The following is a 23,896-nucleotide window of genomic DNA, read 5'->3' on the forward strand; positions in this document are numbered from 1 at the left end:
TATAAGGTTTTTACCATCATTTTTTTTTGCGATCAGTGCATGTGCCCATTTTGCAGCGAATAGCTATTTTAGGGAGTTCACCTCCACTGGAAGTTCAGTCCTGTCGCAGGCGCGCTCGCCCTACCATTTCACGCGTCTTACACATGGAAGTTTTTAGAGCTTTTTTGTACTCTTATGAAGGCGAAGTCTTGCCCCTTGACATTTCATTGTGGTTACTGCATAGGAAACTTCAGATTATAGTCAGTACATGCAATATGAGCGAAATTTGCACAGTCTTGTGTAAAACTAATGAAATAGCATGCATGAAGAAGCACACATCATAGCCAGTGTTTTAATCATAGGTGGTAAATTAGGAAGTGCTGGTGAAGCAAATAGAGGAGTGTTGAGCAGAAGGCTAGTTTACTGTTCCACGACGCCTGTGCATGTGGCCATTGTGTACGTTTTAAGCAGCTTTCATATATATATGTAACATGAACAAGCATATTGTCATGACCAATTGTAGAATTAAATGGTAGCTAAAATAATATTCGCATGACGTGAGAACTAGCAAAGAAAATATAGAAACGGCTACTGAAGAGGTTGTAGCTGATGAAGTTTTACTGTAGGGGAAGAAAAAAAAAAAGAAATATGGCTGTGGCATTTGCTTTTGTGATGCCACTATTTGAAGTGGTCAGGTATGAAAGACATAATAAGCACCCAAAACAAGGAAAAGGGGACTGTTCACTTTCAAGAAGTTCTCTGACCTTGCAAAGATTCTTCATGGACATGCTCTTGGTATACTGAAGACATTGGCCTCATTAAACATTGGTTGTAGACATTAGGTATGTTTACGTTATTAATATGCAAGTGTGGTAGTAAGGAGATGTTTTGTTCTTGAGTCAGATATGGAAAAGAACCATTGCTGAGTGATGTCAGCGGCATCGTTACCTGAAAATGCAACGCCACTGTCCGAGTCCGAGTCTGTATAGGTAGTGGATGGCAGAGGGCCTGTGCTGCTCTTACCAAAGTTTCCAGTTCCCTCTTGTTGCATTGCATTAGCTGTTTGTGGCCATAGGTACTGGTGATGTCACGTGATGAAACCTCATTATATTGCATTGAATTCTATGTGCTTCTTTAGCAAATGGTACCATTTGTACGGGATGCAGTAGACATGAAACCGCATTTGTGTCTGTCGTATTCCCAAAAAGACTACTATTGATAGCTTCTGCCTGGTGCCCCTGCATATTAAAGATAAGAAAAGTCGCAGCTTGTGCACTAATTTTTGTGTTGTTTGAGCAGGTTCATTTTCTCTTTATTTTTGCTGAAAGCTAGTTCTTCATTTTCTTCTTTTTTTTTTTTTTTGAGGATGTGCAGTGGCTCATGACTGCACACAACCTGGAACATTTACCTGTCTTGGTGATCACAGTAGGACAGAAATAGATGTGAGAGTGAGTGAGCCACCTCTCATAGTGCCGAGGTTTGGAAGCAGATAATCATCCATCATGCATGCTTTTCTTGAGTTATAGCAGGCGAGCTTTCCTTGAGTTATAGCAGAAATTTTTTGCTCTATGTCTTATTAGCTTGTGCATCATTAAAGGAGCTCTGAAATACTTTCCAAGGAGAGCACATAAACTCGCTCAATCACTACACTGTGTTGTCATGGAAACCTGAGCCAAATAATACATTTCTACACGTAGCAGAGAACTCACAATCAAGCGCGAAAGTTGGTGAGCCCTTCCCGGCGACTTTTTCATGCTCGCACCCTTCTCCGTCGCTCGCATCTGCGTATACAAGTTGAGAGGTGGCTATTGGTTAGATTCCTTCATACGTCGGGCAGCTACCGTGGCCGGGGCCAATAATGCGCGTAGCTCCAGCGGGTGAGGAGGCTCCGCTCCCGGAGGTGGGGCCAGCGGAGAACCGCCGACCTTCCAGCGTGCAAAAAGTCACGAGAGAAGAGGGAAAGGCGCGAACATGCTGTAATTCAAATTCTGACTACAGATAACTCAGCTTCTAGAAAGCGCATTAAAAAAATTCTTGCTGGACAATATTCGTGAAGCGGCGTGCTTTAACATCCGTGGCATACTGCAACTTTATTAGTGCCCCTTTCAGAGCCCCTTTAAGGCATGTTTTAACCCTTTGTTGATTATTCATTTCAGTACTGCTAATGCAGACCCAGAATTTGAAGGGAGGGGTGGAGAGAAGGTTGCCTCCAAGATCAGATCGGCCCTGGCTGAAACGTTTGGCTCTCCAAGCTGCCTTGACCTGAAGTCTTTGGCAGTTATTCCTGGTCAGCAAGTATGGGTCCTCTATGTGGATGTGTTGGTATGTGTTGGACATCTTAAATAAATAAGCGGAGTGTGTAGATAGGGAAGGTGCCGTTTTTGCTAAATGATGATGATCATCATAAATATCATGAGCCTGACTACACCCGCTGCAAGGCAAAGGTCTCTCCCATGTTGTCTCTCCAACTAACCCTGTCCTTCACCAGCTGCGCCCACCTTATGCCTGCAAGCTTCCTAATCTTATCCACCTACCTAACCTTCTGCCGCCCCCTGCTACGCTTTCCTTCTCTTGGAATCCAAATATGCTGCTAAAGATGTTAAAAATTAAGACCAAAGCTCATTTGTGCTCCCTCTTAACATGGCCAATCTCTTTGTGTACACATGCAGCATTAAGTGACAGTTTGATTAGTCAATCATACTGACTGACAGGTGACACACCCCTGGCACCTGGCCACCTATGCTCTGCAGCTGTGCTCTTTTCCTGTGCCATCTGTTTTCAAACGTGAAAAAGTAAGTGCAGTAGCAGTAGCACAAGGCAACGGTTAGCAAACTTGTGTTTTTCTTGCAAGTGTGTGATAACAGCCCTCTTGTGGAAGCTGTAGTCCCGTGGTCAGCTAACTGTGTGCTAGTTGTGAGACAGAGTTTAGCTATGCTATGTTCCTTTGAGGTCTGTATATTTTATCACATTTTCATTTCATTCATTTGTTTGTTTGTATTGCAGATTTATTATGCTTGCCCTTGCATGGCCCTGCACAAAGAGCATTTTAAATCCTCTTGAGCATAATGCAGTACATGCTTAGTTACTCTGTGTTGATAAATTGTGTCCAAGGCCACAGTATTCCCGATTTAAAAACACTCCTCGGCACTAATTTTCTGTGGTGCCTTGATGTATAATTATGAACATAGGCCCTATTTGTCGGAAAGTTTTTTTTGCCATGCTACAGCTTTTGTGATGTGCAGTGCTACCTCTGGAATTCTTCAAGCTTTTACTTAAAAAACAATATCTCTGTCTCAGGAGAACCAACAGAGCTAAAGTCTGTTTCCGACCAAATTAAGTTTTTCTTATCGTGTTAATATAATTCTACCGTATGATTTAAAATTTGTTTCTATAATTCGCATGGGGCTTTTCTGAAGTGCCTGTCCACAACCATGAAATTTAGTCAGAGGTCCTTTTATTGCTCCTGTAGCTGTTACCTGTTGAACAGTATGTGTATGCAACATGTGTTTACAGAAGACAGCATTATATGCATACTAATTATTGCTTATCAATAATATGTGTTCAGCATTGACATGAAGGTGCTATGTTGCTATTCTTGTGGTATACACTTATTCAGGTCTCTGAACTTGGAGCCATGTACAGGTAGCTTCAATATGCATGGGGACAAAAGATGAGCATTCAACCAGTGAATACGTACTCCATAAGTGTGAGTAGCAGGCACACCTTTTGCTGTTTTCTAAGGATGTTTTCTGGGAACGTATACTGTTCACAAAATGACAGAATTGATTCTTGTGTGCAAACTGACTCTTCCTTTATGTATTGGAGCTACCTGTAGATCTAGTTTTTATTTTCGTTTTAAAGTCTAAGTGGGGTGAACTGGATTAATAATTCAAATTAAACAATTTGAAAAAAAAAAAGGTGTAGGACCAGAAAAGAGAAGTTGACAGGATGACACTGAAACTTTTTTCTGGTCTTTCACGTTGGACTAGTTTTAAACCTGAACCATGTACCGACTTGCAGCTTTCACTGTAATTAAAGGTTTGGTTTTTATTTTTCTGAAAATTCGGCACACTTTTTAACCGTTTATTTTGGGACGCAGTTTTCTTTTTTTTTCGTGGTAAATAATACAGCTGAGTCCACTTAAAATGGCTGCAGATATAAGCTCGTTTATTACGAACGAGGGTGGCGCTACCATCAAGATATGTTTAAGACAATGGCAACGCATCTCAGATAGAACAAACAACTATGGCTGCACCACTTGGCTATAGCGGACGAGGAGGCGCCCTAAACTTGCCCCGGAGTCGAAAAACTCGCACTTGCAGCAAGCGCGGTTGAAAAAAAAAAGGTGTAGGACCAGAAAAGAGAAGTTGACAGGATGACACTGAAACTTTTTTCTGGTCTTTCACGTTGGACTAGTTTTAAACCTGAACCATGTACCGACTTGCAGCTTTCACTGTAATTAAGGGTTTGGTTTTTATTTTTCTGAAAATTCGGCACACTTTTTAACCGTTTATTTTGGGACGCAGTTTTCTTTTTTTTTCGTGGTAAATAATACAGCTGAGTCCACTTAAAATGGCTGCAGATATAAGCTCGTTTATTACGAACGAGGGTGGTGCTACCATCAAGATATGTTTAAGACAATGGCAACGCATCTCAGATAGAACAAACAACTATGGCTGCACCACTTGGCTATAGCGGACGAGGAGGCGCCCTAAACTTGCCCCGGAGTCGAAAAACTCGCACTTGCAGCAAGCGCGGAGACCGAAGAGTGTCTTTTATCCTCCGTAACACCACCCCGAAAACAACATGGCGATGCAAAAAAAAAGGAATAAAAAAGGCGGTACTGAAACTAGATAACCACTGGCCAAGCATGTGCCAATGGCCTGCATGTCAATCATTGCATCCACGCTGGGCAAAATGTCTGAGTAAAAGAAGTGCGGTGGGCACAAGACAGAGGCGATGTCGAAAGTGAAGCTACACTGAACGCGGTCAAGGATGAACCAATGGGAGTGATTTGAAAAGCTGAAATGCCGTGCTGACACTGTTTACCACGTGGGATGCGATGCCTGCCCAGTTGGCTATCCGCCTTTTCTGCTGTTACCGCAAGCAGACAGCACACAGACAGTGCAGTTTATACGTTCTGTGCCTATGTGCACTGTGCTTCCTTCATAGCTGCATGGGTCCAGGCATGACAAATGACGCTGTTGAAAGCAAATGGGATCAGACACACGTGGATTTCTCTCAACGCATCATTGATGCACAACTAGTTGGGTGTCTCATGGGTTGTCTTTGTTTGTGCGGAGGCCTACACTGCGGAGACGTGCTCTAATGATGCTGTTCTGCGTGGAGTATGGGCAGAAGTACAAATCTGGTTAAGGTGACCGAACGGCCGTTAGCTATCGTGAATGCTTCATCTGCAATTAGTTATAACGTGTTCCTGAAGCAGACTGTTAGCAGCAAAGGTCTCAGTGAGGAGAATGTGACCACTCTTCAGAGCTTGGAAAGTGCTGCAATAGGGTCAGCTTTGAAGAAGTAGATGCACAAACTCGCTTTTTTAAAAAATAAATGTCACTTTTGTCGAACTTGGTTTTCTTGGATGCGCTGTGGGACGTTCATTTATTATGAACTTGGGATACAACGAACACTATCCAAGTGACCGTCAGGTTCTTTGTAAGTGGGCTCAACTGTATTTCCTACAGATGAACTCAAGGGCTTGACGGAAACCCGTCTGGCCAGGGATGGACATGAAGGTGAAGGGGACTGCCAACCAAAGAAGAAAAGGCATGGTGAGGGAACAGCACAAGGGACAAGACACAAGGAACAAAACATTTAAAGACAGCGTCTGTGTGTGTCTTTCAATGTTTCGTTCCTTGTATCTCATCCCTTGCACTGTTCCCTCACCATGCAAAAGAACCAACTAGCCTGCCAACTTGCTCCTCTTAAAAAAGAAGAAAAGTTTTTGCCATTTCGTTTCCCGCAGGGGATCCGCATGGGAGCCGCATGGGAGTTATATTGTGGGTTGCCATGTTATCGCTGAGTTGTTGTGCCATGTTGAGCTAGAGGGTGAAGCATCACGTGGTCTGCAGGCTGACGACAGAGATGTAATTGCCACTTAACCTCCTTGGTAGCCTGAACATGACACTTTCTTTGTGATGCTTATGCATGGTTTCCGGTGGCCTTTTATGCTGTGGAGCAGCCTGCTTAACCAAGTAGCTGTCCTAAGCGAGTGATGACAGTGAACAGTGCTACGCGAGCAGACGATGTTTGGCAACGAGGTGGGTCCTCCCAGTGTGCAGAGGCTTACTTGTAAGGTAGCAGAACAATATCTCAAAGTGCACAGCTGCAGTACTTAGTACAACAGTACACTGTCTCACCATGGCCTTGGCTTCTGAACATTATTAATTTTCACCTGTGCCTGAGTGTAGCTCCTATTCAGTAGCCAGCTAGCTGCGGCATGTCAAGGGTAATGACCTTCTTAGGCTAAAACCGAATTTTAAAAATTGAATTGGGCATATTTTTATCTTTTTTTTCTTTTTCACCCTAAACCAACAAGTCCAACACTTGACTATAATGAATCTGGGAAAATGTAAGGAAGAGAATGCTATGTCACATGTGGACATTGACTTTGTAGTTTTTAAGTATTTTGTTTTACATGTTCAAGAAGTGTCTTCTCGCGGACTAGTTGGCACATTTCGTTCATTTTCAAACTGCATGAAGCAACGAGGACAAAGTAAGGAGGTGTGTGACCTCCTTACTCTGCCCTGATTTTTTCTTCCAGTTTGAAAAATTACATGTTTAGTATAGATTTCTTGATTTTACAGATTTTGGAATGTGGAGGAAGCTTGCTTGATGCTGTATCTGTGGGAGTCAAGGCAGCTTTGTTTGACTTGAAGTAAGTGCCAAAATATTCAATAAATGTTTAGATTATATTAGCAAAACATCTTTAATTCTTGTTTACTTTTGAATTACAGCTACGGTTACCCAGTTCATTACACATGTGCTTTTTGGCCACTGTCATGGCTATAACAAAACAAGAAAACAATACAGGATTGTTGTCCCTATTGTGTCTGTGTGCTCTGCTGGCTGTTCAGATTTTTCAAGTTTCAGAATTTTGTGAAGAACCTGCCAAGGTTTCATAAAAAAAATCTCCCACCGTTGCCTAAGATTAACTGCATTTTCTGTTAGGTCTTCATATGTCTATTTGCGATTCAGCACTGATTTCAAGGTCTCAGCTATATTCCTTGTGACCTATTTTTGTTATATGAAGTGGTTACATGAACAGATCAGTACGTTTTAAGCACTTTAAAGCACTCATGATTGTAAAGAAGCAAGCAAAAGAGGGCCACACACTCACAGCAGCCGTACCAGAGGGACTGTAGAACATGGAGGCATCCATTTTAAAAATGATTTTCTGCATTCATTTTGGATGTTTGGCTTGATAGGTTTCTACACTTGGTTTTCCAGATGACTACATTTTATTGCGTCCACATTTGTGGACATTCCAACTTTGAATGTGCAAAATTTGATAGTGTTGAGGTTGCGTCCACAAATGTGGATGCAGTGCCTGAAGGGGATACACGTGCTCCTCAACAATAATCATTTAAAAAAGTAAATGTTAGCTAGCAACACAGAAAAAATTCCGGAATACAAAAATTTGCTGCAGATAATATCAAAACTTTGAAAGGTATGCAAATATCAAGAAAGAAAAAATTGCCTAACATGTATAAGCTGTAAAAAAATGTTTTAAATTTTAGCAACTAAGAGCTCGACAAAAAAAATAAAGGCTACAGCTTAAAAACTGTTTGAGCCATGAAAATAAATCTTTACTGCTGAGGGATTGTGTGCTAGTGGGCTAAATAGTTTCTTGATGTTGCGAAGTACACATGTGCAATATGCCCAGAGGAACAGGGGAACATCTGGGCATTATCCCGCGAAGAACAAGACAACTCCAGTAGAGGCGCAGATTGTGGAAGCTCGATGATGCCCGTGTAAATAAGATTGCTATAAGATAAGGTACTTAAGTATAAGATTGCTTGCTCAGGATGTGTGCCCAGACATACTTATTAATTTTGATTCCAATCCTGTTGCCTCTGCAGTAAAAGCTCATTAATTTGACCTCATTAATTTGGAACTACAGATCATTCGAACTGCTGGCTTGGTCTTGGCCAGCGCCCATGTAAGTCTATGGTGCCACACGGTCACTAATTCAGGTGCTCCTAGTAGTCCTTGCAAAAACACATGCCTTCTGGCACTTTTTTTGTCATGCTGCTCGAACAGCAAGGGCATCTAAGCTTTGCTTCCTCCATAGGAGGGCCCCTCACTGTCTGAGCTGCATGACAAAAAATGTGCCGGAAGTCACACATTTTTGCAAGGACCTCTGGGAGTGTTTGGCCAATGGCGCAGGCAGTAGTAACATTGGGCACAGTGGCGTCTTCTGCTTCATTGTCTGCTGTGCATGCGCAAGTGTGTTGAGACAGCGGCCAACTAGTGACGTGGAGCCCTCACGACCAGCTTTAAAAATTTCACATAACAGCCTCTCTTAAATTCTTTCCTTCCTCCATGGCTTCCATCCTTGTGGTCCTATCCTTCCAGCTGTGCGCTGAAATCGTTAATGGCCGAAACTGCGCGTTGTCGCATGTCGTTCGCCATTTGTGTGGCAGTAAAGCCTCCTCACAGGAGCCGGTGCCACTTGGAGGTGTTAAGGGTGGGGCTTCTATCCCGTAGCAGGCCACCGTTGTTGGGGGATTGCGCTTCGATCCCACCGCTGCCACCAGTTGTTAGGTGCGGGCCCCTGGTTCGCCTGTGCCGTCTCTCGCCGAGGTCGGTGTCCCCGGGTTCCGGATCGGGAGACTGCTGTAGTGGGGTTGACGAAGAGATGAGAGGGTCTTCGAGGTGGAGAAGAGACTGAAGGGGTTTATTTACATTTTTACATAGATTGAAAGAGTGAATCGGGAGCTGGCTGATCACACGCCAGATCGCTGCTTAAATAGGGTCCCCTGTACCCAGGTCCCTAGTTGGGGAATTTAGTTCATTAAAAATGCGTCGAATCACTGTGATGTAGATCACGTGTCCAGTCTTTAGGGTCCGCCTTCCAGGACGCCCCCACAACACACTCTTGCCACTTCTGGCAAGTTATGGTTCGCGCTGTCCAGGCAGCAGTGATGAATAGCCCGAAGGGGGTCCATGGCAGCGTCGAAGGTCAGTCACCTGCACTTCACAGCGGTAGCATGGGAACTAAAGGTTGCCACTGCAGTTTGCAGAAGGTTCCACGTATAAGGAAAAGCACTTAGTCTAAGACGAGGTTGTTTTCAAAGCACGAGGATTCCGGCGTCGTTGGCTTAGTCAAACACGGCCGCATTTGCCACGGCTCATTTGCAGCCCCGCCGCTCGCCGGCTCCCCCGCCGTCCCCTCAGGGAGAAAGACGTCGTTATGTCCCGGATGGGTCCGGCGTTGAGAACAAACGACAGGTTCCTCAAAGCCGTTCTCAGGCAGCGGAGGGCCGTTTCACCCCGTAAACAGCAGGGGGGGTCCCTTGTAGACGCCACCACCGGCACTCGTGGCGCTGCAACCACGTCGACGACCCTTCGAAGCCTCTGTCGATTGATGCTTCTCAGTGGCTTGAATATTCTTGGCATGTTGGCGTCTCCAAACGTAACAGAGGGGATGTGGCACGGTAGAAGTGGAGCTCCATCGCATTACATGTGGAGGATGCCAGAGAGGCCGTTAGGTTTTGAAGCAGTTTTGCTTCAACGTTCCCAACAATATGCATGCAATAAACCATTGATGGAAACGTGAAAGACGGTCATTGCTGTGCTGTTCTCATCTCAAAAGCCAGCAACCATTGCCCAGTCTTTCACCGAATAAATTTACCATGATGCAATCAGTTCTTGAAAATTTCTTCGGAGTCATTCGATATTCTAATTTTTGGATAATTCAAGAATTTTTTTCTGTTCCTTGAAGTTCTATTTAACGAGCTTTTATTGTATTGTGGACAACAGCTGGAAAGCCTAGATTACTCTTGTGCACCATTTAGCTTAACTGCATTCTAGGATGTAGGATCTTTTCTCAGACAAAACATTCTTTTGGCACTCTTTGCTAATCTGGCAGCAACGAATCTTGGCCTTATAATGTAGATACAATGTAAATAACTGCCTTAACACTACCGACAGCCCTGGTGCATTTCGCTCTGCACAAAAAATCATTAAACGGGTATCAGGCAGAAAACAGTGGTGGTTGATGTTCTGGGCTGGCTTTGGGGGTCTTGATTGTCTGAACTAAAATCCAGTTATTATTTGACATCATCCTTGGACTCACTGCTACTCTAGTAGCATCTGATTAATTACCTGAAGACTGAACAGTTTGTGAGAATGCTCAGCTATTATTAAGTCATTAACTGTGTTCATTGATGTGTTCAACTACCATGTTAACAAAAGTTGGGCATCGTTTCTTCAGATCCGTATCACAATTTGCTGCCTCACGGCGGCGATGGAACTAACTTGCTCAAAAACTAAGGTTATCTGCTTAGACTATGTAATAGATAGCATGACAAGTTTGCAAGCATGTTGTATGCTTTGAAATAGTGTGCAGTGCTAATGGGTCACCTGTAACCTGTGCTTAATGGGCATGGTGAAGAAAGAGTTCAGCAACTTTGTTTTTTGCAGCGTATCAGAATGTAGCTAAAGGAACTCTTTTCAAGGGTGTAAAGAAAGCAGGTTAGTTGTTGCATAGCATGAAAAAAATTCTTTGATTGTCAGAGTATATGTGGCCTACAAAAAGTTGGGAAAAAAGTTTGTTTTTGCAGCAAAAAACTAGAAGTAAAAAATTAATAATAATAATTGGTGTTTGGGGAAAGGAAATGGCGCAGTATCTGTCTCATATCTTTGGATACCTGAACCACCCCCATAAGAGAAGGGATGAAGGAGGGAGCGAAAGAAGTAAGGAAGAGAGCGGGGCCATGGGGATCTTTAATGTGCACTGACATCGCACAGCACATGGGCGCCTTAGCGTTTTGCCTCCATAAAAATGCCAAAATGTATGTTTTGTAGCTTACTGTGCAGAAAAAGATAATGGAGAGTAGAAAAGCTCTCGGTGCTAAACTTGTTTGTGGTAAGCCTATTGTATTCTGTCTGTGGGGTCAGTGTAATCCTGTGTACTGTTAAAGCGATGAAACACAGGAGAGACAGGACACAGAGCGCTTGTCTGTATCATTCACTGTCCTGTCTATCCCGCTCTGTGTCTCTTCGTTATGTCACACCAGCTAGCCCAAAGCGCCACCTTAGTGAATTCTGTATTGAAAGTGCCACCTTAGTATACACATGTTGCTGCACAAGATTTTTATATGCAACAGATTGCACTCGCTCAGAATTCACCGCTTGGTTCTTTGAAGCTTGCTCCGACTGCATGTTGCTATTTTACTGCGTTATGCTATGGGTGCAGAGCTAATTCTAGTGTCTTCAGTATATCTGCTTTATTTTCACCACAGGCCATTCTTTTATGGGGCCTGACAGAAGCTCGTGCTGGGATATAGAGCATAGAGAGAGCAGTGCAGAGTCAAAAGAACTATGAAAGGGAACACACAAGTGCATGCTGCTCCATACTGGCCATGCACCCATAGTTGTTTTGAATTAATTGGAGGCATGCCCTGTCCTCTTTGTGTGGAGCGCTTTTTCATCAAGCGTGCAAACATCTACCTGCCGCGGTGGCTCAGTGGCTTGTCTACTGAGCCGGAGTACCTGGGTCCGAACCCGACCGTGGCGGTCACGTTTAAATGGAGGCAAAATGCAAAAGGCACCCGTGTGCTGTGTGATGTCGGTGCATGTTAAAGATCCTCAGGTGATCGAAATTATTCCGGAGACCTCCACTACAGCACCTCTTCCTTTCTTCTTTCACTCCCTCCTTTATCCCTTCTCCCCACCGAGATATCCAGTTATTAGAAAAGTGAGACAGTTAACTGTGCCATTTCCTTTCCTCAAAACCAATTTTCATTTATATCATTTCAAACATGTATTAATTTTACTTGTTGGCATGGCTGAGCTGGCCACTGTTTCATGCACTTTGGGTAGCTGTTGGAGCTTCATGAAGGTGCTTACTGCTGTCCCAGCTTCTAAAGTAGACAATACACTGGCATGATGGAGTATGCCTTCAGCTTCAAAAACAATCCCAGGTATGGTGTGGCTGGCACAGAATGACATGCACACTTGCAAGTTCTTTTTCACATCTCTCACACTTGTACAAGTGTCTGCAAAAGGTTTCAGAAGACAGAAGCCATGAAAAGGCTGAATTTCCTTTCTGCCTGGAAGTGCAGCCTAACACTGCGGGGTATGCCACAAATCACACAGAGAAGTGCAGACCACACCCTTCAGTTTATGGTTGCGTGCTTAGGCTACAGTATATTATAGGTGCGCTAATAACCTTTGAAAAAATTTGTTTTCACTTTTATTTTGTCTTGGTGGTTTCTGTGAATAAATAGTTTCAATCGCAGACAACATTGCAGTAAATTAAGCCCATGGAAATAAAAATACGCGTGGACTATTTGTTATTGCTATACAGCCTCATCATTCTTCAATGGCTTATGAAAATACTACTGTCCGTGAAGACACCCAAAGTAATTTTTGTTGCTCATCTTGGACGCGACGAAATACTTTGATAACGCTGCTGCATGTTTTTGTGGTTCAGAGAACTTATCGTCGAACAAACAAGCCCACAACAAGCTGACTATGTTTTTTCCTTATCTGCTGCCGCTGGGGTGATGCGCTTCACTGTCTGCTCCGTAATCACTCCGCATATTACTCTGCCGACAGCAGAGTGGCAAGCCACACGATTGGCAGAAAGGCACTCCGTGCTTTGCTTTTTGCCATGGCAGCTATGTTACTTGACTCTTACTATCCATAGTGAGTTTAAAAATAAAGGCGGGAGCCGGGATGTTTAATATGGTTTAATAGGGAAACCGGCCATACAGGATAATAATTCGAAGTTTCTGAGAATGCTCGGAGCGTGTAGATGAGTTCCCGTGATAAAAAGACAAACTCAAAATTCTCTTTTGTGTACCTTTAAACTTCTTTGTGGCTTCTGTATTCTGAAAATTTCTGTATGTGTCAAACATCACATGCAGTGCTGCCACAGTGTGGGACTTTGATCGTATTTATTTTTAATGTTGCCTGGTTGTTGTATTCTTGTGGTTATGTCTTGAAGTCCCTCTATCTAAGGCTTTTTTTTTTTTGCTTACCAGGAGAAAAAGACTAATATTTTATATTTTATTAGGCCATCATGCCTCGTCGTAGTATTAATTGTGTTCTGGCTAGTTTTATTTGCCTGACTGGAAAGAAATGCTTGTTGCTACAATAAAGTTTGAAAATTGAGAACTGTATATCGGTGCACTCAATTTATTTTGACTGCTCGGTATTCCTGGGTGCAGTGTCTTGGTAAGTGATCCCTGCAACAGGACTGAAATGAATGAGTTTCATTTTGATTTTCTTCAGGATTCCAAAAGTGTCAGTCACTATTGACGAAAATGGAGAAGCAGAGATTGATGTGTCAGATGATCCATATGATGTCAGCAAACTGAGCGTTGCCAACGTGCCTTGCTTCATAACACTTTCCAAGGTTTGTATTTGCTTCTGAAGCAAACATTGCTCTTCAGTCTTATTGAGCATTTGAGTGGTGGCTCTGAAGGAACAAAGTTGTTAAGTGTTAAGTAATGATTCAGAAATATGGTGTTATTCAAGGCAGATAGTTTTCTGCAACTGCCTCCTTATCTGTTCAGTGATTATTAGTGGAATTAGAAAACAATTTTTGTGAGATATGACACTGAAGCTTTGAGAGAGTAGTCATGAAATTATTTATAATGTACTGAAAAAAATTAATTAAATACATCAATAAAGATTTTATAATTTTTATTGAAAGCTGCGTCCTCCCTTAATTTCGTATGTGCAGCTAGACTGTAATGAGGAGGGCAGTGGGGAGCGATGTGTTACTTTCAGAAGTTTTCTTGGGGATGAGGGTTTGTTTGATAAATTTAAGTACATTGCCTACCTTTTAGGCATTTCTGGCCGTTTTAGTTTTAAAAGGTTACTATTTATAGCCATTGAGAAGAGCACGGAATACAGGAAATTTGTTTGTTGGTGCCATTTTGTCACTCTTAATTAAAAAAAAAGCACTTTAATAGTAAAAACACCGTCTTAGCAAAGCACTTGTAAAGGTCCAAGCATTATCAAAGGAAATGCATCGGTGCATGCAGATGACGGCCAGCCATGTACCTGTAGCTTCTAATGCCAGAAGGATGTCTCAGTGCAGATCGATGCGGCATGCCTTCATTTGAAGTACAGCAACAATTTGAAGAACAGTACCTTCAATTTAAAAAAGGTAATGTGCTTATAACAAACAATCCGGCGTGTACAGCCATTTCGGTTTCTAAAGCAGACAGCTGCAAGCACAAGGCGTGCTTCCAATCTTTAGAATAGTCACAGGCACCTGACTGGCCAGCAATGGCACATAGCTGTTTGTATGTTTCCCTTTCATGTGCTTGTAATTAAACAGATTGCTACATTACATGCAGTCTGTTGAATGGTCAGTATTTCCTCTAGTTGGTATGTTGGCTGCATTGCGTGAACCTATCTGGGTTGTGTCTTTTCTAAATAGTGAAGAATTTACTCTAGGGACCTAAAAAAGTAGTCCTTAGTAACCGAGTGTCTCTTGCAGCCGTGTCTCTCATATGCGATGTTGTTAACACGGTGAACATAGGAAAACAAACCAAACCACTTTCAGATGTCTCTTATAACCGAGTGTTTCTTGTAACCATGTCTCAATTGTAATGGGATTTTACTGTATATTGGCTAGAATATGGTGGCTAGAGTTTGTCTGCAGCTGGCTGGCTGGTTCTGCCAGTGATAAATGCCATGCTGCGCATGGGCCTTCTGCAACTGCGCAAAGCACAGACGCTGATATTTCTTACTTCATGCCATTTGAAGATGTCATTGGGGTTTTGTGTTGAGGGTTAAAGCAATCTAGTTTTTAGTGGCTAGAATGCTTTTCGCTCATGAGGAAGATTATGAATGAAATATTAAAAGCAACGCAGGCCTCTACACCAGCTTTTCTTTTCAAATTGCAAATTTCCCAAGCTTTGTGCCAACACTGTTTGTGCAAATGTCCCTTCAACCTTGTAAATGAATGTATCAACTTCATAGTACCTTTAAGTTGAGGAAGTGAGTCTTTAATTATGTTAAATAAGCACTAGAACGCTGCAAGCATATGACGAGGGTGAAAGGTCAATTCTCCAACTCATGAGTCTACTACATGAGGTTGCTCTGAAAATGTTGTAATACATGGACTTGAAACGCACTGCGCAGAAGAGACTGGTACAATGCAAGTGCTGAATCGCAAATATTTATTCAACACACAGAGAATCCTGTTACGAGACAGGAAATGGAAGAGATGATTGGTGGGTCAAAGTACCTATCATGAAGCTGAACTTAAGAAAAAGGCTTGCGAGAAGTAATGGGAGGAGGGAGTGGTGCAGAGATGAAAAGTAAAAAAAAGGGGGGGGGGGGAGAGAAGAGGGAGGGGAAATAAGAAAAAAAAATAATATTGAAAACTAAATACTACTATCAGAGGGTCCAGAGGAAGGGGCAAACCCTTGCAGCCAGATGGAAGGAGAAGGATTTAAAGTCAAACAAGTTAGACTTTGCTCTGAAAAAAAAAAAAAAATCATTGAGGACTAATGCAAAGAACCCAAATTTTTTCTTCGTTTTGAAGGCTTCAAGGATCAGTCTGCCCAGGCAATCCTTGTAGCCCTTCCAAATGGGAATTCCCTTTAAGACGAACTTGAACTTCAAGGATCAGTCTGCTCAGGCAATCCTTGTAGCCCTTCCAAATGGGAATTCCCTTTAAGACGAACTTGAAGAGACGAGAAAATCTGTTCGTCTTATCAGACGTTCATTTTAACAGAAGTGCCCCTAAACAAGATATGTGAGCATTCTAGGTTTGTCCATATATATAGTACATGAAAACAATGAACAAAATAGCCTTTCTAAGAGAGGATAATCGGACATAGAGCATTTATTGCACTGTGCATGTAGTGAGCTGAAGACTGGGTGCATGAAGCACGCTTACATTATCCTACTAGGAACTAGTATTGGTCTAGTTTTCCTTTTTTTTCAGTGTTTCTTTTTTTTTCTCACTGTATCCCACAGCGGCTGTTGTTTGTGTGTGTGTGTGCGTGTTTGCTTTCCATCCTGCTCTGAATGCATCGAAGATGCCCAGCAGGTTATCCTCACGTCTCTCTCTTATTTCACTCCTTCTGCAGCATAGCTGTTTTCAACTCCATGAGCAAGCACACCGCACATTTCTCCCTACGCCGCCGATATCTGGCCATGTTCTGTGATAACGCGTGTTGCGACACCGTGTCATTTGAAAATAAGGTTCTGGAGTTTTTAAGCACCAAGTCAACAAGCGGATGCAGTTTGTGCATATGCATCTTTTAGTCTGTGGGAAGCAACGCGCGGCATGTGACCATGTCTGATCTTGGTGCCAGCGCAGGCACGATGGTGCCCTTCCTTTTCTGCACTGGCAGCTTCCCCGCAGTCCTGTGCAAAAGTGCGTGGAAGCCATCTTGCGGGGGGGGGAAGGGGGGGGGGGGGCTTTCTTGCATAGAACCATTTGGTATATTTTTTTATTTCTGTGACAGTGCCATGTGGACAGCCCGTGAGTACAGTTTAGTGATGCCGCCATGGTTTTCAGTCACTGCGAAAGTTCATCTGAACTGAAGGGCAGGCAAAAGAGTTCGTCTTAAGTAGATTTTTTTTACATTGAGTCCTATGGGAAACCAACCATATGGTCTCAGATTGCTAACCTTATCCGAAAATTCGTCTTAACTGAGTTCGTCCTAACGGGAGTCCTCTGTATTCTGTATATGGCATTAGATTCTGATGTGGCTTTGTGCTTGAAGTTTGTTGACAACACTGCTCTCTAATTTGGAATGTCTACTCAGTACAACCTATGTGAAAGATATCTAACTACCATAGCATTCAGTTGCTGAGCCCAAGATAGGAAGCTGAATGCCAGCTGTGGTAGGTGCACTTTGACAGAAGCAAAATGCGAAATGCGCATGTGGTGTATGATATCTGAGCACGTTAAGAAATTCTTCTGGTCAGTATTAATGTGGAGCCCTCTACTATGGTGTCTTAGCCTACATGCAGCTTCTTAAAGCCCAAATTCCTAATGATAACAATATTTTTCATAGAATAACAGTTGCTAATATTGTTCTGCATTCATTTCAGTATTTTTTTTTTTCTCTCTCTCATTTCAGTGTTAAGCCAGCTGGTTAAATGACCAAAAAAAATTCCTTCTTTATTTTAACAACTGCTTCTACCCGGCAGCAGAAAACATTGCCTCTGGAATTGTCCTTTTACTTTCAACATTTTCTTCCATCTGCATCTATAATTATTCTCGTAGCAACCTACGAAGGTGCCACAATGCGCTAAGAAACAAAATATTTGTGCACTCAGTAGAAGATCATAATACATGCAGATCGCAAGGTGCAAGCACAAAAGAGAAGCACTTGCTTGGAACATGCCACCGTCATCACGTCTGCTGAAACAGCACCCTCTCCTAGGACTGCATCATTTGTTGCCTGCAGTGGACGTTCATCACAAATGGCACCATGCTTTCCCATTGTAGAGGGCAGTTGCTCCGCACACTAACCGGCATATTCTTGGCACTATATTTGCGTATTGATAATCTGGAGTTTGTTGCTTTTCTTGCAGAGTACAAAATAATGTGTGGTGTTTACATTCCTCTATCAATGTTGAGCTTGCATTGCAGGTGGGCCAACAGTTTGTGCTAGATGCAACACAAGAGGAAGAAGCCTGTGCTGTGGGTTCGTTAGCTATGGCTGTGACAGCAGGTGGAAAGGTTGCCAGCCTCTTCAAAGGTGGCATTGGAAGCCTTCATCCTGAAAATGTAATGGATATTATTGAGGTGTGTATCTTTTGCATATTTCTTGTGTATTTCTTGTTTACTTTAGCATATTTTCAAGGTGACTTAGATTTGCAGCCTATATTTATTATGAGAAATAAATCTGTATGGTGTCATTGGTTCTTATATGCTTTTTAATTGGCTCTAAGCTCATTTGTCAGTTCCAACTTTTCACTTAGAGTTCCCAAGTTTGTGCGTGCACCCTGAAAACCACTTAGCATTACATTCAGGCAACCCCTTGCATGTGCACTCGGGCTAGTTGGTGCAGATTCACGAACGTGATGAAGAGATGCAGCATATTCTTGAGGCAAGTATTTGCAGTTACTGCATGTGCATAGTGAATGCAAATTCTTTATTTTAAAAACTTTACCTCATCTGAAGAAGCATAACTTGTTGAGCCAGTTGGTACATGCCGTATTTACACGATTGTAAGTCGACTCGAATGTAAGTTGGCCCCCCCCACTTCACATTTGTGAAAAAAAAGAAAAAAACTTTGAGGTCGTTTACATTTAGCCTTTAATAATAGAACGTGACAAGCACTATCCGGCGGCCTCTGCTTATCGCCAGCCGCTGTCGGCTGCTGCGCGCGGGAGCGCCCGTGGGTACATTCCAAAACGAAAATGTATTGGTCATTGGACTACTCGTCCACACTTGCACCATCGTCTTCACTTATGCTACCGTCATGATTGCTGCTGCGGTCCCGCAGCTCGTCGTTCTAACATCGTCGTGAAGCAAAATACTGCACTTCGCAAATGGCCACATCGCGAATTCGCAAGGAACAGCTGAAAATTTTGCCTCGCTGCAGTTGCCACACCTGTATCACCCGTTGCGAACGTTGAATTTGCGGCCCGTCGCGCAGTTCATTTCTTCGGCGCAAAGAATGACAGCCATCTTGAATGTAGCCGTGAATGAGCGCCGGTCGCTTACCAGACCCAGAGCACAAATGACCAATGACGAAGCACTACATTAAAAACTCGTGAAACGCGGCCAGCAGTAGTCAAATGCGTCAGAGCCAAAGAGAAACTACGCATGTGTGGCGTCGGCTCTTCCGTCGGCTACCGACACTCCTAGGCGCCGCTGCAGTTCCGAGTGGCGGTGCCGCCGCGATTGGAACAGCGGCCCTTCCATCAACTATCAACGCTCCCTTGAGTGCCGAGTGCACAGCTGAAAGTAAACAAAAAAAATCTTGTATGACGCCCACTAAGAGTAGAACGCGAATGTGTAATCGGGCCACTGCCGCTTATCAGCAGACGCAACCTGCGGCCATGTGTGGGGACTGGCCTGGTGCAGTTTGCTGCTTTTTGACAGCCACCATCGGCCGCCTCACGCGGGGTGGGGATGCCGGTTATGCGCATTGACATAGCAGCTGCTCAAGGCCAGCACCAAGAGTGGCGCGACGGAGCCACGTAGCAAAAATGCAGCCACGTTGTACCATGCCTGATATCTCCTTTCTCTCGCCTTTATTTATGGTGCTTTGGTTTCGATTTCAAGTCAACCCCCTAACTGCAGATTTTCAAATTTTGAAAAATAGTTGGACTTACAATCGTGTAAATACGGTAGTTATGAAAAAAAAAACTGCAGAAAAAGCTGTGTTCTCAAGAAGAAATGGCAGACAGGATGACACTGGAAAAACAACTAAATTTTACTTGGTAAAAATTGTCACACCAGAGCCGGGCGCACATGCGCGAAAGCAACAATGCCGACACAAACAATAACAACGCCGCTGTTGCTTGCGCACATGTGCGCCCGCCTCTGTTGTGAAAATTTGCACCAAGTAAAATTCAGTTCCGTTTCCAGCGTCGTACTGTCTACTCCTTCTTGTGAACGCGTCTTTTTCTGCTGTTTCTTTTCGATAACTGTTCACCTCAATTGTTTCTGGCTAACAGTTTTTCTCAGTATATTTAGTTGAAGTGGCACTTTAGTTTGGATTTATTCCTAAATGCTTTCAAAATCAGTGCCTATTAACTAAAATAGGCACTGATTTTGAAAGCTTTTATGACTAAATCCACAATGCAAGTGATGAGAGGAAATGCATTATTTAAAGTTAATGGGAGAGCTGTTCTGAACAATGTGAGACCATTTGGTTGTTTCCAATTTGTGTAAAAAAAGTCTGCTTAAGACGGAACTCTCATATGTCCATCAGTTCAGACGAACTTTCGCATGAAGTGCGAACCATGACGACCACGCTAAACTGTACTCACGGGGTATCCACACGGCACTCTCAAGAACACAAAAAAATATAAAATGCTTCTAAGCAAAAACCGCACTCCCACAACATAGATTCTGCACGCCTTCACGCTAAGCTGTGGGAAAGCGGCCTTGGGGGAGCGTGCTTTCTTGCCAGTGGGTCATTCCACGCCAAACATCCGAGACGTTGCGCTCGACCATCTCCAATTTGTTCAAAAAAATTCATGGAAACTTATCCTGATGTGCGTAATCAAAGCCTGAAGTATTTTTTCCGAAAAAAATTTATTCATGAGGTGAGGGCAGGTTTGAACATTTAGAAAAGGCGAGAAACCAGGCACTGCTCAATAATTAATAAAAAATTCAAATTTTTAGAAAATACTTCACCAGTTTATTGATTGGCATTTGCACAGATAATGCCTTTTGATGTAATTCGGAGCATGCAGCTTTATAGGGCATAAATATTTTTTTAAAAATCGTAAAAAGTATAAAAATTACCATTTTTGCCATTTTTTTGTTTTTAATATCAACTTGCTCTCGGAAATTTGGAAATAATCGTTTTGTTTTTCTAGATGTCTAGTAGCTATAACAAATGTTACAGGTGATGAAACTGCATACATCGAAGTAAAAAAAAATTCTAAAGTTCCAAAAAGTGCGTTTTGAGCCGTAAACACGTTAATTTCACTCTGAGGTGGTCCAAGTAAAAATACAAGCAATAGCGGGTTACGTAGAACAGCTTATTGCCTTTGATTTCTGAAATTTTTATCGAGGTAATTTTTGTTTAATGTGAGAAAATAATTTTTGAAGTCGAGCTCTCGCCCCGCAAGTTGCGTCATCTCTTAACGCCTCTTCGCCGCAGAACATGGCACCTGGAATGGCACAGCACTTGTGGCCAGTAGCGCGTTGCTGAGAACAGTTTACTGCCTTTCATTTCTGAACTTTTTATCGAGGTAATTTGTGTTTAAAGCGAGAAAATAATTTTTGAAGTTGAGCTCTCGCCCTGCTAGTTCTGTCGTCTCTTAACGCCTCTTCGCCGCTGAACATGGGACCTGGAATGGCACACCACCTCTGGCCAGTAGCGGGTTATGGAGGGCAGTTTATTGTCTTTCATTTCTGAAATTTTTATCGAGGCAATTTTTGTTTAAAGCGAGAAAAGAATTTTTGAAGTTGAGCTCTTGCCCCACAAGTTGCGTCGTCTCTTAAAGGGACACTGAGGAGAACTCTATCAGATTTTTTTCGTTAGCAAAATCTGATAGTTCGGCATTTCATGCCTTTGTTGCCGCTTGTCCAGGACCGAAAGATGCATTTATTTCAAAGAAATTTGGATTCGAAGTTGAAAAAGTTTTTCCCGCCGCTCCAATTCAAAGCCGAGAACTCTTGTGACATCACGGAGAACTCTTATGACGTCGTAGGACAGAGTGACGTGAAACGTGACGTAAACGCAGACTCCGTGATTTCTTCCGGATGGCGGTGCGGTCTAGCAGCTGCCGAAATGAAAGCTACCGCCGCCGCACGTTGAATGCATCTATCGGCGGTTGCTGCCATCGCTTCGTTTACTTTTGCACCGGCGTCTTGCCAGTGTTAATAATAATAATAATTGGTTTTTTGGGGGAAAGGAAATGGCGCAGTATCTGTCTCATATATCGTTGGACACCTGAACCAGGCCGTAAGGGAAGGGATAAAGGAGGGAGTGAAAGAAGAAAGGAAGAAAGGGGTGCCGTAGTGGAGGGCTCCGGAATAATTTTGACCACCTGGGGATCTTTAACGTGCACTGACATCGCACAGCACACGGGCGCCTTAGCGTTTTTCCTCCATAAAAACGCAGCCGCCGCGGTCGGGTGCCAGTGTTACGATGGATCCCGTTTCCGAACACGACGATGTAGTTCTCGCAAAAATTCCGGTCTGCATTTCAGCGACCTCAGCCCCACAGAGCGTGCGATGCTTTTGAGGGAGCACGGTTAGGTTAGGCGCTGGCGGGTCGTTTCCCCCTTCCTCAGTGAGCAGCCGTTGCAAACTAAATATCATAACCCCAGTGCGGGGAGTTGTGAGGGGCCAGGACAAGGTCGGCGCGTTGCACCCATCGGAGGCTGGCCGGGGCTTTGGGGCCAACGAATTGTGTTTCCTTGAACGGCGCGGAAGGGCCAAGTTATTTATTTTTTTGCCACAAAAAAATGGGTTGGCGCTCAAAGGCGGTCATGTTTAAAGTTTGCGGCTTGAAACTAAAGCTGGTGCCCGACACTTCAACGGCTTCCGCTAGACCCAACGGGTCCGCTGGATCGGCCTCTCTCGCCCACTTGCATGTGCCTTCATAAGTGTACTGTGAATGGATTAAATTAGCCGAGAGCTCGAAAAGAACAGCTCCGCCCAACTGCCGAAGCTATTCAATTACGTCATGACGCGCACCTCGCCGCGGAGCCGGATCAGTCTGGCCGGGCCGGCGGTGGCTGGCGCACTCGGTGCGAAATAGAGACATGCTCCAAGTCTCCGCCAGTGCAGTAAGAGTGCGGCAAAGCTGCCGAACGCGTCGGCGGTCAAGCGCAGTTGGAGTATAGAGGGTCTCGCTTTGGCCAACGTGACGTCGCCGTGCAGCGCGCGTGCGTTACGCCGGAGCATAAACGTGCTTTAACAGAGCCTGCGCTTAACCGCTAACCAAAATATTCGGTGGCAGAATTTATGGGAGCCACTGAAACCCCCCGCCCACTCACTCACTGAATAAAAAAAAAAATCTTGCGCCGAGGCTCGGAATCGAACCAGGGCCTTTCTGTCTAAGGCGGAGATGCTACCACTCCGCCATGACGTCTCAGCGAAAATCTATCAATAAAGGCCCATCTAGTGAATGCACTCTTCCGATGCAGAAATCTCCTCTGCGCAAATTCTAACGCTATGTCATCAACAATTTTTCTTAACTGCATTGTACCGTGGCTCCCGTCCCTAATAAACGATTTCCGTTAAGTAGATTGAAGTTGACTGGCACAGCCGGGAATGTTTCGCTGGGCACGCGTGCGAAGACACAAGTGCTCTTTATACTGCGAACTGCCTTGTACGATCACCGACCATCGTGCCATCATAGTTTTTCATCGACCGTGGCGATCATCTGACAAGCCTTAACAGGCTCCTTCAAAGGTTAACCAGCACTTGAAGCGGCACTTGGAGTTCCTCTGCTGTTCGGCGCTTGTAAATCGAGGCGCGTCAAAAACCAAACCACGGGGCATGCAAAGCTCATAGACGCGAAGCGCCATAACTAATAGAAACTCTCCCGGCCGCCTGTGGCGCCGCCAAGCATCGGTTTTCTTTGCTTCTAACATTCAGGTTGTCTTTTGTCTGCCTTCCTTGTGTGATAAAAGTGCACTATCGGTTTTAAAACAAAACTTACTTCAATGTTGAACCGCGCAACCTTCCTTTGTCAGCCTCAGAGATTCGCGGTTAAATGTAGGAAGGAAAATTCCTCCAAGGTGGTGTCTCCTGTCCTATGACGTCGCCACACTTGTACTTGCGAGATTGGCCTGCAGTGGCGATACCTGTATTTCGGTTGTTGCTATTTTCTACCTTACAAGAACTTTGTTTTCAGTAAGAGTGGCGTTTTTGTGATCAGGAGCTGGTATTCTATCGATACAAGTCAACTTAAATTTCTCCTCAGTGTCCCTTTAACGCCTCTTCGCCGCAGAACATGGCACCTGGAATAGCACAGCAGTTGTGGCCAGTAGCAGGTTACGGAGAACAGTTTATTGCCTTTCATTTCTGAAATTTTTATCAAAGTAATTT

At 43.7% G+C, this 23,896-nt stretch overlaps 1 protein-coding gene across 6 annotated transcripts in view; it reads left to right on the plus strand.

Annotated features, from left to right (window-relative positions):
• Positions 1-23,896, plus strand: part of LOC144113743 (exosome complex component RRP42-like) — a 39,016-nt gene that overhangs the window by 11,645 nt on the left and 3,475 nt on the right. Inside the window, exons 5-10 of one of the 6 annotated variants that reach the window (XM_077647031.1) lie at positions 2,136-2,301; positions 2,691-2,771; positions 6,801-6,871; positions 13,459-13,582; positions 17,798-17,953; positions 18,181-18,303. In XM_077647031.1, coding sequence (XP_077503157.1) covers positions 2,136-2,301; positions 2,691-2,771; positions 6,801-6,871; positions 13,459-13,582; positions 17,798-17,953; positions 18,181-18,288 — 706 coding nt within the window. In that variant the 3' untranslated portion in view covers positions 18,289-18,303. Of the gene's footprint in view, positions 1-2,135; positions 2,302-2,690; positions 2,772-6,800; positions 6,872-13,458; positions 13,583-14,272; positions 14,378-17,797; positions 17,954-18,180; positions 18,304-23,896 lie in introns of those variants that run through there. The other 5 variants (XM_077647032.1, XM_077647033.1, XM_077647036.1 and 2 more) reach the window with 5 other exon arrangements.

The sequence above is a fragment of the Amblyomma americanum genome, chromosome 1 (genome assembly GCF_052857255.1).
Source record: "Amblyomma americanum isolate KBUSLIRL-KWMA chromosome 1, ASM5285725v1, whole genome shotgun sequence".
Lineage (NCBI taxonomy): Eukaryota > Metazoa > Arthropoda > Arachnida > Ixodida > Ixodidae > Amblyomma > Amblyomma americanum.